An 18,831-nucleotide genomic window follows, 5' to 3' on the forward strand; every position below is an offset into this window, starting at 1 on the left:
CTGTAAAAAGAAAAAGATGGGAGATTAAAGTTAGGTTCCCTATATTAAGGAATGATTATCCATAAGCACCTCTTTTCAATTCAGTGGACAGTTAAGTAATTAGTAATGAATGACTTCTCACTGGCTATTTCAGGAGCAGAATGGTCTGCTGCAGAATAACCAATTATCTTATTTTCAAAGACCAATTTCTGTTTTGCTCCCCATATTTCCTCAGCATTGTTCAGTTGTATAAATTGTACTGGAAATCATTTTATGAAGATAGATGAGTGATTTTAGCTGGCGAGGACACAGGAGCTGCTGGTCCTCTGCTGCCTCGTGTGGTCACTTAGTGTCACTGAGGTCAATCTGAACAAACGATATCAAACACTGAAGTGACAAAATAAGTAAATACTAATTGAACTTAGTGATGGAGGCATTAGTGGATCAATTACTCCTGTGTGATGTTAAAATCACTGATTTTCTCTATGGTGGGAGAGTGAGTGGTTTACAAACTTCTAACAGTGAGATAAAGTAGATTAACATACCAGGATTATAAGAAGTTCCATTCCTGATGCAGACACACACTGAAGTTGTAGGTGGAGTCGTCTGAGTGACTGGACCAATAGATGTTGAACCAGTTGCACCAGTTGTAGTAGTATTTTGCACTTGAGGGCTTGTAGGTGCAGATGTTGTTGATTCAGTAACAACATGCGGTGTCGTTTCTGTAGTGGTGGTGCTTACAGATGTTGTAGTTGTTTCTCCGGATGTGGTTGTGGGACCTTCTGTAGTTGTGGTACTCACAGATGTTGTAGTCGTTTCTCCGGATGTGGTTGTGGGGCCTTCTGTAGTTGTGGTACTCACAGATGTTGTAGTCGTTTCTCCGGGTGTGGTTGTGGGGCCTTGTGTAGTTGTGGTACTCACAGATGTTGTAGTCGTTTCTCCGGGTGTGGTTGTGGGGCCTTCTGTAGTTGTGGTACTTACAGATGTTGTGGTTGTTCCTTTGGGCGTGGTTGTGGGGCCTTCTGTAGTTGTGGTACTCACAGATGTTGTGGTTGTTCCTTCGGGTGTGGTTGTGGGGCCCTCTGTAGTTGTGGTACTCACAGATGTTGTAGTCGTTTCTCCGGGTGTGGTTGTGGGGCCTTCTGTAGTTGTGGTACTCACAGATGTTGTGGTTGTTCCTTCAGGTGTGGTTGTGGGGCCTTCTGTAGTTGTGGTACTCACAGATGTTGTAGTCGTTTCTCCGGGTGTGGTTGTGGGGCCTTGTGTAGTTGTGGTACTCACAGATGTTGTAGTCGTTTCTCCGGGTGTGGTTGTGGGGCCTTCTGTAGTTGTGGTACTTACAGATGTTGTGGTTGTTCCTTCAGGTGTGGTTGTGGGGCCTTCTGTAGTTGTGGTACTCACAGATGTTGTAGTTGTTTCTCCGGGTGTGGTTGTGGGGCCTTGTGTAGTTGTGGTACTCACAGATGTTGTAGTCGTTTCTCCGGGTGTGGTTGTGGGGCCTTCTGTAGTTGTGGTACTCACAGATGTTGTGGTTGTTCCTTCAGGTGTGGTTGTGGGGCCTTCTGTAGTTGTGGTACTCACAGATGTTGTAGTCGTTTCTCCGGGTGTGGTTGTGGGGCCTTGTGTAGTTGTGGTACTCACAGATGTTGTAGTCGTTTCTCTGGGTGTGGTTGTGGGGCCTTCTGTAGTTGTGGTACTCACAGATGTTGTAGTCGTTTCTCCGGGTGTGGTTGGGGGGCCTTGTGTAGTTGTGGTACTCACAGATGTTGTGGTTGTTCCTTCAGGTGTGGTTGTGGGGCCTTCTGTAGTTGTGGTACTCACAGATGTTGTAGTTGTTTCTCCGGGTGTGGTTGTGGGGCCTTGTGTAGTTGTGGTACTCAAAGATGTTGTAGTCGTTTCTCCGGGTGTGGTTGTGGGGCCTTCTGTAGTTGTGGTACTCACAGATGTTGTAGTCGTTTCTCCGGGTGTGGTTGTGGGGCCTTCCGTAGTTGTGGTACTCACAGATGTAGTAGTCGTTTCTCCGGGTGTGGTTGTGGGGCCTTGTGTAGTTGTGGTACTCACAGATGTTGTAGTCGTTTCTCCGGGTGTGGTTGTGGGGCCTTCTGTAGTTGTGGTACTTACAGATGTTGTGGTTGTTCCTTCAGGTGTGGTTGTGGGGCCTTCTGTAGTGGTGGTGCTTACAGATGTTGTAGTTGTTTCTCCGGATGTGGTTGTGGGACCTTCTGTAGTTGTGGTACTCACAGATGTTGTAGTTGTTTCTCCGGGTGTGGTTGTGGGGCCTTGTGTAGTTGTGGTACTCACAGATGTTGTAGTCGTTTCTCCGGGTGTGGTTGTGGGGCCTTCTGTAGTTGTGGTACTCACAGATGTTGTGGTTGTTCCTTCAGGTGTGGTTGTGGGGCCTTCTGTAGTTGTGGTACTCACAGATGTTGTAGTCGTTTCTCCGGGTGTGGTTGTGGGGCCTTGTGTAGTTGTGGTACTCACAGATGTTGTAGTCGTTTCTCTGGGTGTGGTTGTGGGGCCTTCTGTAGTTGTGGTACTCACAGATGTTGTAGTCGTTTCTCCGGGTGTGGTTGGGGGGCCTTGTGTAGTTGTGGTACTCACAGATGTTGTGGTTGTTCCTTCAGGTGTGGTTGTGGGGCCTTCTGTAGTTGTGGTACTCACAGATGTTGTAGTTGTTTCTCCGGGTGTGGTTGTGGGGCCTTCCGTAGTTGTGGTACTCACAGATGTAGTAGTCGTTTCTCCGGGTGTGGTTGTGGGGCCTTGTGTAGTTGTGGTACTCACAGATGTTGTAGTCGTTTCTACGGGTGTGGTTGTGGGGCCTTCTGTAGTTGTGGTACTTACAGATGTTGTGGTTGTTCCTTCAGGTGTGGTTGTGGGGCCTTCTGTAGTTGTGGTACTCACAGATGTTGTAGTCGTTTCTCCGGGTGTGGTTGTGGGGCCTTGTGTAGTTGTGGTACTCACAGATGTTGTGGTTGTTCCTTCAGGTGTGGTTGTGGGGCCTTCTGTAGTTGTGGTACTCACAGATGTTGTAGTTGTTTCTCCGGGTGTGGTTGTGGGGCCTTGTGTAGTTGTGGTACTCACAGATGTTGTAGTCGTTTCTCCGGGTGTGGTTGTGGGGCCTTCTGTAGTTGTGGTACTCACAGATGTTGTGGTTGTTCCTTCAGGTGTGGTTGTGGGGCCTTCTGTAGTTGTGGTACTCACAGATGTTGTAGTCGTTTCTCCGGGTGTGGTTGTGGGGCCTTGTGTAGTTGTGGTACTCACAGATGTTGTAGTCGTTTCTCTGGGTGTGGTTGTGGGGCCTTCTGTAGTTGTGGTACTCACAGATGTTGTAGTCGTTTCTCCGGGTGTGGTTGGGGGGCCTTGTGTAGTTGTGGTACTCACAGATGTTGTAGTTGTTTCTCCGGGTGTGGTTGTGGGGCCTTCCGTAGTTGTGGTACTCACAGATGTAGTAGTCGTTTCTCCGGGTGTGGTTGTGGGGCCTTGTGTAGTTGTGGTACTCACAGATGTTGTAGTCGTTTCTCCGGGTGTGGTTGTGGGGCCTTCTGTAGTTGTGGTACTTACAGATGATGTGGTTGTTCCTTCAGGTGTGGTTGTGGGGCCTTCTGTAGTGGTGGTGCTTACAGATGTTGTAGTTGTTTCTCCGGATGTGGTTGTGGGACCTTCTGTAGTTGTGGTACTCACAGATGTTGTAGTTGTTTCTCCGGGTGTGGTTGTGGGGCCTTGTGTAGTTGTGGTACTCACAGATGTTGTAGTCGTTTCTCCGGGTGTGGTTGTGGGGCCTTCTGTAGTTGTGGTACTCACAGATGTTGTGGTTGTTCCTTCAGGTGTGGTTGTGGGGCCTTCTGTAGTTGTGGTACTCACAGATGTTGTAGTCGTTTCTCCGGGTGTGGTTGTGGGGCCTTGTGTAGTTGTGGTACTCACAGATGTTGTAGTCGTTTCTCTGGGTGTGGTTGTGGGGCCTTCTGTAGTTGTGGTACTCACAGATGTTGTAGTCGTTTCTCCGGGTGTGGTTGGGGGGCCTTGTGTAGTTGTGGTACTCACAGATGTTGTGGTTGTTCCTTCAGGTGTGGTTGTGGGGCCTTCTGTAGTTGTGGTACTCACAGATGTTGTAGTTGTTTCTCCGGGTGTGGTTGTGGGGCCTTGTGTAGTTGTGGTACTCAAAGATGTTGTAGTCGTTTCTCCGGGTGTGGTTGTGGGGCCTTCTGTAGTTGTGGTACTCACAGATGTTGTAGTCGTTTCTCCGGGTGTGGTTGTGGGGCCTTCCGTAGTTGTGGTACTCACAGATGTAGTAGTCGTTTCTCCGGGTGTGGTTGTGGGGCCTTGTGTAGTTGTGGTACTCACAGATGTTGTAGTCGTTTCTCCGGGTGTGGTTGTGGGGCCTTCTGTAGTTGTGGTACTTACAGATGTTGTGGTTGTTCCTTCAGGTGTGGTTGTGGGGCCTTCTGTAGTGGTGGTGCTTACAGATGTTGTAGTTGTTTCTCCGGATGTGGTTGTGGGACCTTCTGTAGTTGTGGTACTCACAGATGTTGTAGTCGTTTCTCCGGGTGTGGTTGTGGGGCCTTCTGTAGTTGTGGTACTCACAGATGTTGTAGTCGTTTCTCCGGGTGTGGTTGTGGGGCCTTGTGTAGTTGTGGTACTCACAGATGTTGTGGTTGTTCCTTCAGGTGTGGTTGTGGGGCCTTCTGTAGTTGTGGTACTCACAGATGTTGTAGTTGTTTCTCCGGGTGTGGTTGTGGGGCCTTGTGTAGTTGTGGTACTCACAGATGTTGTAGTCGTTTCTCCGGGTGTGGTTGTGGGGCCTTCTGTAGTTGTGGTACTCACAGATGTTGTGGTTGTTCCTTCAGGTGTGGTTGTGGGGCCTTCTGTAGTTGTGGTACTCACAGATGTTGTAGTCGTTTCTCCGGGTGTGGTTGTGGGGCCTTGTGTAGTTGTGGTACTCACAGATGTTGTAGTCGTTTCTCTGGGTGTGGTTGTGGGGCCTTCTGTAGTTGTGGTACTCACAGATGTTGTAGTCGTTTCTCCGGGTGTGGTTGGGGGGCCTTGTGTAGTTGTGGTACTCACAGATGTTGTGGTTGTTCCTTCAGGTGTGGTTGTGGGGCCTTCTGTAGTTGTGGTACTCACAGATGTTGTAGTTGTTTCTCCGGGTGTGGTTGTGGGGCCTTGTGTAGTTGTGGTACTCAAAGATGTTGTAGTCGTTTCTCCGGGTGTGGTTGTGGGGCCTTCTGTAGTTGTGGTACTCACAGATGTTGTAGTCGTTTCTCCGGGTGTGGTTGTGGGGCCTTCCGTAGTTGTGGTACTCACAGATGTAGTAGTCGTTTCTCCGGGTGTGGTTGTGGGGCCTTGTGTAGTTGTGGTACTCACAGATGTTGTAGTCGTTTCTCCGGGTGTGGTTGTGGGGCCTTCTGTAGTTGTGGTACTTACAGATGTTGTGGTTGTTCCTTCAGGTGTGGTTGTGGGGCCTTCTGTAGTGGTGGTGCTTACAGATGTTGTAGTTGTTTCTCCGGATGTGGTTGTGGGACCTTCTGTAGTTGTGGTACTCACAGATGTTGTAGTTGTTTCTCCGGGTGTGGTTGTGGGGCCTTGTGTAGTTGTGGTACTCACAGATGTTGTAGTCGTTTCTCCGGGTGTGGTTGTGGGGCCTTCTGTAGTTGTGGTACTCACAGATGTTGTGGTTGTTTCTTCAGGTGTGGTTGTGGGGCCTTCTGTAGTTGTGGTACTCACAGATGTTGTAGTCGTTTCTCCGGGTGTGGTTGTGGGGCCTTGTGTAGTTGTGGTACTCACAGATGTTGTAGTCGTTTCTCTGGGTGTGGTTGTGGGGCCTTCTGTAGTTGTGGTACTCACAGATGTTGTAGTCGTTTCTCCGGGTGTGGTTGGGGGGCCTTGTGTAGTTGTGGTACTCACAGATGTTGTGGTTGTTCCTTCAGGTGTGGTTGTGGGGCCTTCTGTAGTTGTGGTACTCACAGATGTTGTAGTTGTTTCTCCGGGTGTGGTTGTGGGGCCTTGTGTAGTTGTGGTACTCAAAGATGTTGTAGTCGTTTCTCCGGGTGTGGTTGTGGGGCCTTCTGTAGTTGTGGTACTCACAGATGTTGTAGTCGTTTCTCCGGGTGTGGTTGTGGGGCCTTCCGTAGTTGTGGTACTCACAGATGTAGTAGTCGTTTCTCCGGGTGTGGTTGTGGGGCCTTGTGTAGTTGTGGTACTCACAGATGTTGTAGTCGTTTCTCCGGGTGTGGTTGTGGGGCCTTCTGTAGTTGTGGTACTTACAGATGTTGTGGTTGTTCCTTCAGGTGTGGTTGTGGGGCCTTCTGTAGTGGTGGTGCTTACAGATGTTGTAGTTGTTTCTCCGGATGTGGTTGTGGGACCTTCTGTAGTTGTGGTACTCACAGATGTTGTAGTCGTTTCTCCGGGTGTGGTTGTGGGGCCTTCTGTAGTTGTGGTACTCACAGATGTTGTAGTCGTTTCTCCGGGTGTGGTTGTGGTACTCACAGATGTTGTGGTTGTTCCTTCAGGTGTGGTTGTGGGGCCTTCTGTAGTTGTGGTACTCACAGATGTTGTAGTTGTTTCTCCGGGTGTGGTTGTGGGGCCTTCTGTAGTTGTGGTACTCACAGATGTTGTAGTTGTTTCTCCGGGTGTGGTTGTGGGGCCTTGTGTAGTTGTGGTACTCAAAGATGTTGTAGTCGTTTCTCCGGGTGTGGTTGTGGGGCCTTCTGTAGTTGTGGTACTCACAGATGTTGTAGTCGTTTCTCCGGGTGTGGTTGTGGGGCCTTCCGTAGTTGTGGTACTCACAGATGTAGTAGTCGTTTCTCCGGGTGTGGTTGTGGGGCCTTGTGTAGTTGTGGTACTCACAGATGTTGTAGTCGTTTCTCCGGGTGTGGTTGTGGGGCCTTGTGTAGTTGTGGTACTCACAGATGTTGTAGTCGTTTCTCTGGGTGTGGTTGTGGGGCCTTCTGTAGTTGTGGTACTCACAGATGTTGTAGTCGTTTCTCCGGGTGTGGTTGGGGGGCCTTGTGTAGTTGTGGTACTCACAGATGTTGTGGTTGTTCCTTCAGGTGTGGTTGTGGGGCCTTCTGTAGTTGTGGTACTCACAGATGTTGTAGTTGTTTCTCCGGGTGTGGTTGTGGGGCCTTGTGTAGTTGTGGTACTCAAAGATGTTGTAGTCGTTTCTCCGGGTGTGGTTTTGGGGCCTTCTGTAGTTGTGGTCCTCACAGATGTTGTAGTCGTTTCTCCGGGTGTGGTTGTGGGGCCTTCCGTAGTTGTGGTACTCACAGATGTAGTAGTCGTTTCTCCGGGTGTGGTTGTGGGGCCTTGTGTAGTTGTGGTACTCACAGATGTTGTAGTCGTTTCTCCGGGTGTGGTTGTGGGGCCTTCTGTAGTTGTGGTACTTACAGATGTTGTGGTTGTTCCTTCAGGTGTGGTTGTGGGGCCTTCTGTAGTGGTGGTGCTTACAGATGTTGTAGTTGTTTCTCCGGATGTGGTTGTGGGACCTTCTGTAGTTGTGGTACTCACAGATGTTGTAGTCGTTTCTCCGGGTGTGGTTGTGGGGCCTTCTGTAGTTGTGGTACTCACAGATGTTGTAGTCGTTTCTCCGGGTGTGGTTGTGGGGCCTTGTGTAGTTGTGGTACTCACAGATGTTGTGGTTGTTCCTTCAGGTGTGGTTGTGGGGCCTTCTGTAGTTGTGGTACTCACAGATGTTGTAGTTGTTTCTCCGGGTGTGGTTGTGGGGCCTTCTGTAGTTGTGGTACTCACAGATGTTGTAGTCGTTTCTCCGGGTGTGGTTGTGGGGCCTTGTGTAGTTGTGGTACTCACAGATGTTGTAGTCGTTTCTCCGGGTGTGGTTGTGGGGCCTTCTGTAGTTGTGGTACTCACAGATGTTGTAGTCGTTTCTCCGGGTGTGGTTGTGGGGCCTTCTGTAGTTGTGGTACTCACAGATGTTGTAGTTGTTTCTCCGGGTGTGGTTGTGGGGCCTTGTGTAGTTGTGGTACTCAAAGATGTTGTAGTCGTTTCTCTGGGTGTGGTTGTGGGGCCTTCTGTAGTTGTGGTACTCACAGATGTTGTAGTCGTTTCTCCGGGTGTGGTTGTGGGGCCTTCCGTAGTTGTGGTACTCACAGATGTAGTAGTCGTTTCTCCGGGTGTGGTTGTGGGGCCTTGTGTAGTTGTGGTACTCACAGATGTTGTAGTCGTTTCTCCGGGTGTGGTTGTGGGGCCTTGTGTAGTTGTGGTACTCACAGATGTTGTAGTCGTTTCTCTGGGTGTGGTTGTGGGGCCTTCTGTAGTTGTGGTACTCACAGATGTTGTAGTCGTTTCTCCGGGTGTGGTTGGGGGGCCTTGTGTAGTTGTGGTACTCACAGATGTTGTGGTTGTTCCTTCAGGTGTGGTTGTGGGGCCTTCTGTAGTTGTGGTACTCACAGATGTTGTAGTTGTTTCTCCGGGTGTGGTTGTGGGGCCTTGTGTAGTTGTGGTACTCAAAGATGTTGTAGTCGTTTCTCCGGGTGTGGTTGTGGGGCCTTCTGTAGTTGTGGTCCTCACAGATGTTGTAGTCGTTTCTCCGGGTGTGGTTGTGGGGCCTTCCGTAGTTGTGGTACTCACAGATGTAGTAGTCGTTTCTCCGGGTGTGGTTGTGGGGCCTTGTGTAGTTGTGGTACTCACAGATGTTGTAGTCGTTTCTCCGGGTGTGGTTGTGGGGCCTTCTGTAGTTGTGGTACTTACAGATGTTGTGGTTGTTCCTTCAGGTGTGGTTGTGGGGCCTTCTGTAGTGGTGGTGCTTACAGATGTTGTAGTTGTTTCTCCGGATGTGGTTGTGGGACCTTCTGTAGTTGTGGTACTCACAGATGTTGTAGTCGTTTCTCCGGGTGTGGTTGTGGGGCCTTCTGTAGTTGTGGTACTCACAGATGTTGTAGTCGTTTCTCCGGGTGTGGTTGTGGGGCCTTGTGTAGTTGTGGTACTCACAGATGTTGTGGTTGTTCCTTCAGGTGTGGTTGTGGGGCCTTCTGTAGTTGTGGTACTCACAGATGTTGTAGTTGTTTCTCCGGGTGTGGTTGTGGGGCCTTCTGTAGTTGTGGTACTCACAGATGTTGTAGTCGTTTCTCCGGGTGTGGTTGTGGGGCCTTGTGTAGTTGTGGTACTCACAGATGTTGTAGTCGTTTCTCCGGGTGTGGTTGTGGGGCCTTCTGTAGTTGTGGTACTCACAGATGTTGTAGTCGTTTCTCCGGGTGTGGTTGTGGGGCCTTCTGTAGTTGTGGTACTCACAGATGTTGTAGTTGTTTCTCCGGGTGTGGTTGTGGGGCCTTGTGTAGTTGTGGTACTCAAAGATGTTGTAGTCGTTTCTCCGGGTGTGGTTGTGGGGCCTTCTGTAGTTGTGGTACTCACAGATGTTGTAGTCGTTTCTCCGGGTGTGGTTGTGGGGCCTTCCGTAGTTGTGGTACTCACAGATGTAGTAGTCGTTTCTCCGGGTGTGGTTGTGGGGCCTTGTGTAGTTGTGGTACTCACAGATGTTGTAGTCGTTTCTCCGGGTGTGGTTGTGGGGCCTTGTGTAGTTGTGGTACTCACAGATGTTGTAGTCGTTTCTCTGGGTGTGGTTGTGGGGCCTTCTGTAGTTGTGGTACTCACAGATGTTGTAGTCGTTTCTCCGGGTGTGGTTGGGGGGCCTTGTGTAGTTGTGGTACTCACAGATGTTGTGGTTGTTCCTTCAGGTGTGGTTGTGGGGCCTTCTGTAGTTGTGGTACTCACAGATGTTGTAGTTGTTTCTCCGGGTGTGGTTGTGGGGCCTTGTGTAGTTGTGGTACTCAAAGATGTTGTAGTCGTTTCTCCGGGTGTGGTTGTGGGGCCTTCTGTAGTTGTGGTACTCACAGATGTTGTAGTCGTTTCTCCGGGTGTGGTTGTGGGGCCTTCCGTAGTTGTGGTACTCACAGATGTAGTAGTCGTTTCTCCGGGTGTGGTTGTGGGGCCTTGTGTAGTTGTGGTACTCACAGATGTTGTAGTCGTTTCTCCGGGTGTGGTTGTGGGGCCTTCTGTAGTTGTGGTACTTACAGATGTTGTGGTTGTTCCTTCAGGTGTGGTTGTGGGGCCTTCTGTAGTGGTGGTGCTTACAGATGTTGTAGTTGTTTCTCCGGATGTGGTTGTGGGACCTTCTGTAGTTGTGGTACTCACAGATGTTGTAGTCGTTTCTCCGGGTGTGGTTGTGGGGCCTTCTGTAGTTGTGGTACTCACAGATGTTGTAGTCGTTTCTCCGGGTGTGGTTGTGGGGCCTTGTGTAGTTGTGGTACTCACAGATGTTGTGGTTGTTCCTTCAGGTGTGGTTGTGGGGCCTTCTGTAGTTGTGGTACTCACAGATGTTGTAGTTGTTTCTCCGGGTGTGGTTGTGGGGCCTTCTGTAGTTGTGGTACTCACAGATGTTGTAGTCGTTTCTCCGGGTGTGGTTGTGGGGCCTTGTGTAGTTGTGGTACTCACAGATGTTGTAGTCGTTTCTCCGGGTGTGGTTGTGGGGCCTTCTGTAGTTGTGGTACTCACAGATGTTGTAGTCGTTTCTCCGGGTGTGGTTGTGGGGCCTTGTGTAGTTGTGGTACTCACAGATGTTGTGGTTGTTCCTTCAGGTGTGGTTGTGGGGCCTTCTGTAGTTGTGGTACTCACAGATGTTGTAGTTGTTTCTCCGGGTGTGGTTGTGGGGCCTTGTGTAGTTGTGGTACTCAAAGATGTTGTAGTCGTTTCTCCGGGTGTGGTTGTGGGGCCTTCTGTAGTTGTGGTACTCACAGATGTTGTAGTCGTTTCTCCGGGTGTGGTTGTGGGGCCTTCCGTAGTTGTGGTACTCACAGATGTAGTAGTCGTTTCTCCGGGTGTGGTTGTGGGGCCTTGTGTAGTTGTGGTACTCACAGATGTTGTAGTCGTTTCTCCGGGTGTGGTTGTGGGGCCTTCTGTAGTTGTGGTACTTACAGATGTTGTGGTTGTTCCTTCAGGTGTGGTTGTGGGGCCTTCTGTAGTGGTGGTGCTTACAGATGTTGTAGTTATTTCTCCGGATGTGGTTGTGGGACCTTCTGTAGTTGTGGTACTCACAGATGTTGTAGTCGTTTCTCCGGGTGTGGTTGTGGGGCCTTCTGTAGTTGTGGTACTCACAGATGTTGTAGTCGTTTCTCCGGGTGTGGTTGTGGGGCCTTGTGTAGTTGTGGTACTCACAGATGTTGTAGTCGTTTCTCCGGGTGTGGTTGTGGGGCCTTCTGTAGTTGTGGTACTTACAGATGTTGTGGTTGTTCCTTCAGGTGTGGTTGTAGGAGTTTCTGTAGTTGTGCTGAATGTAAAGGGTGTTGTAGTGGTTGGCGCTTGGGTTGAGCATGGGGTTACAGTACTTGTTACAGTCCCATTGGCCACACATTCCACTTTCATGCAGTTTCCGATTCCATCACTGGTGTCGTAGATGATGTCCCCATAATTATAGTACTTTCCATCAAAGAAGCATTTACAATCTGCAGAAGAATAGTATCATATTTGTTATATATATATATATATATATATATATATTGCTACATGTTTGTGTCTCTGTTTGAATTTGTCTATGCAAAAAATATGGTGTACTTACAATGTACATTGTAGTCGCACACTATTCCAGAAATCTTGCAGGAGCTTGAAACAGAGATACATTTTGGTCACTTTGTGCACAAAATCCAAACGTTCAAAATTAAAGCATTTGCATTCATGCTTAAAATACAATTATTACCTTTTCAGACAGGGTGGTCAATATATGGACATTATATCCATATATTGTGTCATGAGACAAGATCCGGTCTTAGATTTTGTATATTGTCATATTGTGATAAAGTATCTGTGATGATTTTTCCTGTTAAAGGCTGTTGCATTGATAATCATCAAATTTATTATATTAAATACATTTGTGAATTACACAAAATTTTATATACATATTTTTGTATAAGTAACACTTATTTCAATTTTAAGCACAATTATTTGTGTTAAAGCAGAATTTGACCATATTTATTGTCAATGTCATTGTTTCTAATATGCCTATTATTCTTCATTTAACATTAAAAAAAGTAATAAAGAAATAAACCAGGTAAGGCTGCAAAGTTTAGTCAATTACTGTTTTTGTTTGAATTTTACGCTTATTAAATGTAAATATTTTCTGGTTTCTTTGCTCCATGTAACAAAGAATTCTTTAAAACTGAATCATTGTGGTTTGTGCACAAAAACAAGAGAACATCATCATTTCCAAGTTTTGCAAAGTTTTTCACCATTTTCTGTTATTTTATGGACTAAATAAATAATTGACAGATTGATTGATTAGAAAGTTGCTGCCCTAAAACCAGGAATTATCTAAAATGAAAGGAAATAGTAAGTGCATTTTAAGATCATGTCATACAGATCATCAACAGTAGCTATTTTTATTGTGTATTGTCACTCTCCTTTGAGAAGCACAAACCTTTCATTCAGAGAAACTACCCGTTTATATCCACATATATCCCTTATCGGGATATAGACTCAAAATATACACAGATTGTTTAAAGACATCATCCAATCCTAATATAATATAATTCCTGTTTAGTTCTTTGTCTTTTTAGTGTTAGAAAAAATGAAATGTACTATATATATGGTGAAATTCTGCTTCACAAATAATTAGGCTTAAATTTAAAATGTTATTAAGTGACCTTTTTTCAAGAATTTATTTTTTGTTATTTCAAGGCAGTGTAGCAAAAATACAATGTCACACAATGAAGTAGAAAGCCATTTCAAATGCCCTCGCTATCCCAAACCCGCCTTCCCCTCCCCTCCCATAGCCTGTACAGACGTCAAGGATCAACAATTACATGGGTTAGGGTTAGGGTTAGTACATGACATAGCAAAATAAAGAATAAAAAACTAATAATGTTCTTTCTATAATTAAATACTTAAAAATAAATTAACAAACTGAACACATTGGAGATTTAAGTGATTTTAAAGATATAATTTTGTCATAAGTAGGGATGCACCAAAATGAAAATTGTTGGACGAAAACCGTCGTAACGAAACACCTTATTCTGCTAATTCTGTCCCATTGTTTTTTTAAATCTAATTTTGTTGTAATGGCTGGGATTGTGTGTACTGACCTCAAGGCTTTACAATTATATTTTAGATTATATTCATGCTTCAAAGAATAAATCAATTAAGAATCTATGAAAATATTTAGGAGGATCTCATGAACATGTCAGACGGAGAGTGCGCCGTTTTATCCCAACATCTAAGTAATGATTGAGTACAGTCGCGATGAAGTGCAGGGAATCCAAGTGAACGTCGCGGGTATTTCATAATATATATAATATATATATATATATATAAATATATGCAGCCAAGTTTTGGGCAAAGAGACTTTTTAGCATTTAATAGGTGCTCAAATCTTGTTGGAACCTGTTTTATTGGTGTTCCAAACTGATCTTAGACAGACTCTCAGTGGGGTTAGACAGGCGTGTGCTGGCCGCAGTTTTTGCATGCACGCGTCATCACAATGTCCTGTTCTGAAAATGCCTTTTTTGGCAATTTTAGACCCATATGTTTCGGTGGCTGGATTTTCGGTGCATCCCTATAATAATTCATTGCAGATGATTTATCAGGATATGACAATATCCAAAATCGAAGATCTTCTTGTCTCATGTCACCATATATAGTTAAAATATCATAATATACATCTATAACCAGAACAGTGAGCGTCCAAACGCTCTAATTGCTCAGCATTAAAGTGAAGTCTGTGAGACGTACCAAGTGTAGCAGTTGTCTGATGGAACTTTATCTCCGAGGTTGTAATGGTTGCCTTTGTCGTCATAGCAACCACACTGTTCCACGGGGACACACTTCATGGTGTCTTCATTGAAGTAGGGTCGACTTGCAGGACACAGTGGATAGCAGCCTGCGAAATACAACATTCTTATGAACCTCGGTGTCAGCCCGTGTGCCATCTTGGGTATGATTTCCACCAACATTTCAAGCCATTACTGATTTAGGTCATGTCCAGATGTAACTGGCACGAATTGTAAACATCTTTTTCTTTGCCGTTGCCGACAAGTGAGGTCCATCTCACTGTATTTACACACACACACATCGTTTTCCTTAAGTAGTGTATTCTTTGTCTCCATGGAAACACAAGGCTGGCGTTTTCAAAAAACTTCCCTAAGACATCGTCTCCGTGTGGACGGAACGCCTCTCTGACAAGTATTTACCTCAACCCGTTTTCATGTGGACAACCCGTTAATTGCTTTACTCATTTGTTCAGTTTTATTGTCCTTATTTCTGTTTTATTTTTTCACGTGTTATGCTGTGCTCGCACAACGCACATTTGCAGCGAGTTTACATTCAAAGTCTTAGACACGATGCGATTGGCACCAGGCATCAATCGCGTCTATCGCGGGCCATCGTTCTCGTTGAATTTCTAACCCTAACCTTGGTGAAGAATCACACTGACATGATGGCCAATAAGCACTGAGATTCTCTGGATGACGTCATGTATTTTCCAGCAGCCAGACTCGGGTCCAAGTAGAGGAGAAACGTATGATTTCTGTGTGTGGACACTAGTTACTATCTGCTCTCTTATCTCTTGTGAATGATGAATGGTTTTGGTTTGTGGATAAAATATGAGAACATCATTTTGAGGTTTGGGAAACAGTGATCAACACTTTGCAACGTTTTATGGACCAAACAACTAATTAAATCAAGAAATGAATCAACAGATATCATCATCAACCAATGAAGGTTATTAAGATATAGCCAGATAGCCTAATCCAGGTATAATCTTTTCTATACCAGGTCGTCCTCTCTAGCCACACCTGCTGTATGAATGAGTTATTACCTTCCAGGCCAGAGATGAGGTTGGAACAGTCTCCTGATGGATTTCTACATGTTTTCATGCACTCAGCTCCACAAGGTCTGTAGTGCCACTCACAACCCTCAGGATCGTTGTAGTAGTCACAGAAAACAGCTGCAAGGGTTACAAAAGACAAAATCTCATGATTCAAATGAAGGGTTTCCATGGTGTATTTTCAACTACTTTTCCCACTGAATTAGCATTAGGCACTCTTGTAGTCACATTAACATATGGATATTATATCTGTATATCATGACTTGAGACAAGTTCTGGTCTGTGATGACTTTTCCTGCTTAAATGAATTATCGATACAGAAATACATGAAACCAACAACTACTTCACCTAGTAACACATCCCTCTGTAGGTTTGATGTACTGAATCAAACCTGTATTCCTGCGTGAATCACCTCTTTATCTGCAAACCTCGGCTTCCGTACGTAAGATGAAATGTTTTCAAAACTATACGGTTTTGTGGAACTTACGGCATATGGTTGGAGTTCTCCATCTAATGCAGGCCCCGGCCTCAGTACAAGCTTTAGCATAGGCAGCCACAGCAGTGCAGAAACATTCACAGTCCCCACCGCTGTCACAGGCACAGGTGTCTCTCACACAAGAGTCCATGTATGGACCAGGGTCCACCTGGAACACAACACTTTACTCATGAGTATTTCTAATAGTCTTAGGAAGTCATAGTTCAACCAGAGTCATAGTCTTGGGATGGTCCTAGCACCGCAACTAAAGATTCTATTTATAGTCGATTCATTTGTGAATTATGGTCTCGATTAATCGATGAGTTGTTTGCTTTATAAAAAGTTGATCAGTGTTTGTCAAAACCTGGAAATGATGATGTGCATAAATCACCAAAATGATAGTAGTTTTATATAGTTTATAGTTTTGTGGAGGTTTTCTGGTTTCTTTGCTCCATAAAACAAAGAAATCATTTTGGTTTGTGAACCAAAAGAAGACATTTGAGATCATCATCATTTCCAGGTTCGACAAACACTGTGATGATTTATGAACCAAATGACTAATCGATTAATCAGAAAGATCGATTATTGATTTAGTAAAAAAGTTGTTAGTTGCAGCTCTATTCTCATTAACTTCTCCCATTAGCTCAACACACTGTGAACCCTGCATTACTTTCACTAGCTCTCACATGCGAATATTATTAAATATAGATTTATTTATTATTTTATTTTCATTTTTGAGAGTACTTTGAGTGAATGTGTTGAAATGTGGATATTCCATGACATTACTCATGTATAAATGTTATTAATGTATATATACAGTCATTGTGATGATGTTTGTCAGTTATTATATATATTACCAGTGAATGACACTCCTTGAAGGTGATGCTGGTGATGATGCTACATTTCCTCTTGGACCAGGTTGCTCGATATGGGTTGGAGATGCAGGGATCATTGATGACTTCTGCACTGGGGCAGGTGGATGACGACTTCCAGCTGTTACCGTATTGCACAACATCCGTCACCGTCTCCATGTTGCGAGTGGTGAAGTCATTCTTACTGTTGCCGTCGAAGTTTCCGCACATACCACAGACTTTGCCCTAAATTGGAGGAACCCAGTCACAGGAGTTACGGTTTTATGATGGGGCGATAAAGAGAGTGATACTTTGTTGTACACACACACACACACTACTTAACTCGACACATTGTTTTCTATGACTTCATAGCTCCTCCCCAAAGTGGAGGGCGGAGTCATCATATCACGGCTGCTTGAAACTGACGTGACGTGGTTTTATACGCGACACAAACTAGTGTATAATTATAAGGAGAATTTGGAATTCTAAGTAGAATTTGGAACTATAAGGAGAATTTGGAATTCTAAGTAGAATTTGGAATTATAAGTACAATTTGGAACTATAAGGAGAATTTTGAAGTATTTTTCACTGATCTACAGTTGGTCATTGTTGGCTTTGATTCTTGTGTCGGACCTCGCACTCATGACTCTTTAGTGACAACTCTCTGACCAATCAGTCGCCGGCAGTCTGTTGACGTCACATTTTGGTATCGGCTTCAGACGTGAACATGGTCTTAAGATATCGTAGATTTTTAATTTTTTATTCTTTTGTTAAGTGGCCGTAACCCTCACCATGATGCGATGTGATTTATTTAAATGACCAGTACGTCTCCTGATAATCTAATTTAAAAAATAGGCTCAATAACATGCAGACTTCATATCTTACCTGATACATTGAGCTGAGTTTAATAAAAAGACTGGTTTTCTTGTCCCAAATGAGCACAAATCCTTTTTTGATCTTCACCACCAGGTACAGACCCATCGTGTGGACTTTAGATGGTGGCACTTTGCTCTTTCCCTTGACCACCTGGAACTTGTCATCTTTAAGACGGTATTCAGAATTCTGTGAGAAATCAACATGCAGATATAATATTTGTGAGGTGGAGCAGACAGTCGCATGTTCAGTGGGTCGTTTCAGTATTTCTCTTTGAGTTAAAACAGTGGTCGTCAGTTCCACTGAACGTTAACATCGCTTGGCTTTGGTGAAGCAAACAACTTCAGTACATAAGGCACTACATGCAAGTGTGTTTGTTATCGGTTACCTCCAGGAAGATCTTGATGGTCTTGGAGCAGGTGGCTCCTGTGGTTCCACACGGAACATTCTCACTGATAACTCTGAAGGTTCCATTAGCTGTATCAACACCGCAGAAGTCCTGAGTGAAGCACAAATATGTCATCGTTTAAGGTACGACAACCATTCAGTGTATTATATCACTATATAATAAAATGGATTATTTTGGTCTGAAAAGGGAAGCTTGAATTGACTGTGGCACAGAAGTTGAGAAAAAGATCTCAGACAAAAGATTAACTCAATAATTTGTGGGAAAACAGCAGGATTTTTTTTTGTGTTCAGAAAAATAGTAAAAGTAAAATAATAAAAATAAAAAACAGAAAAATAGAACTGAAATATATTTTGTTCCTAGAAAGTTATCTCAAAAAACAACACAAAGTTTTTTGCAAGAAATTATACACCCATGTATATGTGTATATATGGTGATGATGGTGATTGATTTGAAGATAAAGTCAGAGAATGAAGGTTGAGAAGGTTTGGTCCCGTGCAGACGAGAGGTAGTGATGATGTTGAAGGAAAAGAGGAAGACCACAGAGAAGGTTCATGAGGACGAGAGGACAAGATGGAGGCAGATGATCCACTAAAGGGAGAAGCCGACAGAACTTGATTCATAATGATGATGATGATGATGATGACGATGTCACATTACCTGCACCAGTGTGTATTCACACTCTCCGTTGAAGTCGAACCTCTTGTCGTCAAATGTGATGTAGTGACCGTCGCCATAGATTCCACAAACAGAGTCACAAACGTTGTCAGTGCAGGTGAACTTCCTGTTTTTGCAGGAGCTGTGGAGACAAACAAACACCAGGTGTCACGTTAGAAGAAATCATCATTATGTTTTACTTTACAATATAAATCTCTGCTCTGGTGAACGGTCTCTAAATTTATGTTTGAATTCCCTCTGCATCATTTTTGTTGTTGTAGTTATTAGAGCTGCATGGATCATTTCTACAGAAATCTATGGACGAGATGAATGTATGAATGAATGAGTGAGTATTTGTTACACAGTTGCAGAATTGTGTCTTTGAAATGACTCGGCACAAATGTGTTGTTAACAGCTTCATAAAATAAAGTCTAAAATGACTGCATGGGGAATCAGTCCCGCCCATCATCCCTTCACTTACAGTGAGTGATATCGTCATAGCAATATTCAGCCCTATGTATGTAACGTATGTATGTAAAACAACAGTACACACCAGGTGTTGCAGTCCACAGTCAGCGTCTCTCCTGGATGGTAGGCCTTTCCGTTGTGGACACACGGGCAGTCGCTCTCTTTGATACATCCACCTGTACCGTCCAGCACCATACCGTCAGGGCACATGCAGCCTGGAGCACAGCCTTGACTCAGCTGAACACACACACACACACACACACACAGAGAAGCAAGTCAGACCAACACCACCGTACATGTA

At 45.1% G+C, this 18,831-nt stretch overlaps 1 protein-coding gene and 1 long non-coding RNA gene across 2 annotated transcripts in view; one reads left to right on the forward strand and one right to left on the reverse strand.

The window, feature by feature from the left end:
• LOC131459802 (uncharacterized) overlaps window positions 1–18,831 on the forward strand; it is a 51,465-nt gene that overhangs the window by 14,767 nt on the left and 17,867 nt on the right. The gene's annotated exons all lie outside the window — the stretch shown is intronic.
• The window catches only part of LOC131459801 (mucin-2-like), a 42,213-nt gene that overhangs the window by 12,713 nt on the left and 10,669 nt on the right, over window positions 1–18,831 (reverse strand). Inside the window, exons 19-29 of the mRNA XM_058629909.1 lie at window positions 18,616–18,767; window positions 18,066–18,204; window positions 17,388–17,498; window positions 17,012–17,188; window positions 16,133–16,372; window positions 15,288–15,444; window positions 14,792–14,920; window positions 13,708–13,855; window positions 11,543–11,586; window positions 11,147–11,429; window positions 525–7,372 (exon numbers count right to left, since the gene is read on the reverse strand). Of these exons, the coding sequence (XP_058485892.1) occupies window positions 525–7,372; window positions 11,147–11,429; window positions 11,543–11,586; window positions 13,708–13,855; window positions 14,792–14,920; window positions 15,288–15,444; window positions 16,133–16,372; window positions 17,012–17,188; window positions 17,388–17,498; window positions 18,066–18,204; window positions 18,616–18,767 (8,428 nt within the window). The remainder of the gene's footprint in view (window positions 1–524; window positions 7,373–11,146; window positions 11,430–11,542; window positions 11,587–13,707; window positions 13,856–14,791; window positions 14,921–15,287; window positions 15,445–16,132; window positions 16,373–17,011; window positions 17,189–17,387; window positions 17,499–18,065; window positions 18,205–18,615; window positions 18,768–18,831) is intronic.

Source organism: Solea solea, chromosome 5 (assembly GCF_958295425.1).
Source record: "Solea solea chromosome 5, fSolSol10.1, whole genome shotgun sequence".
Classification (NCBI taxonomy): Eukaryota; Metazoa; Chordata; class Actinopteri; order Pleuronectiformes; family Soleidae; genus Solea; species Solea solea.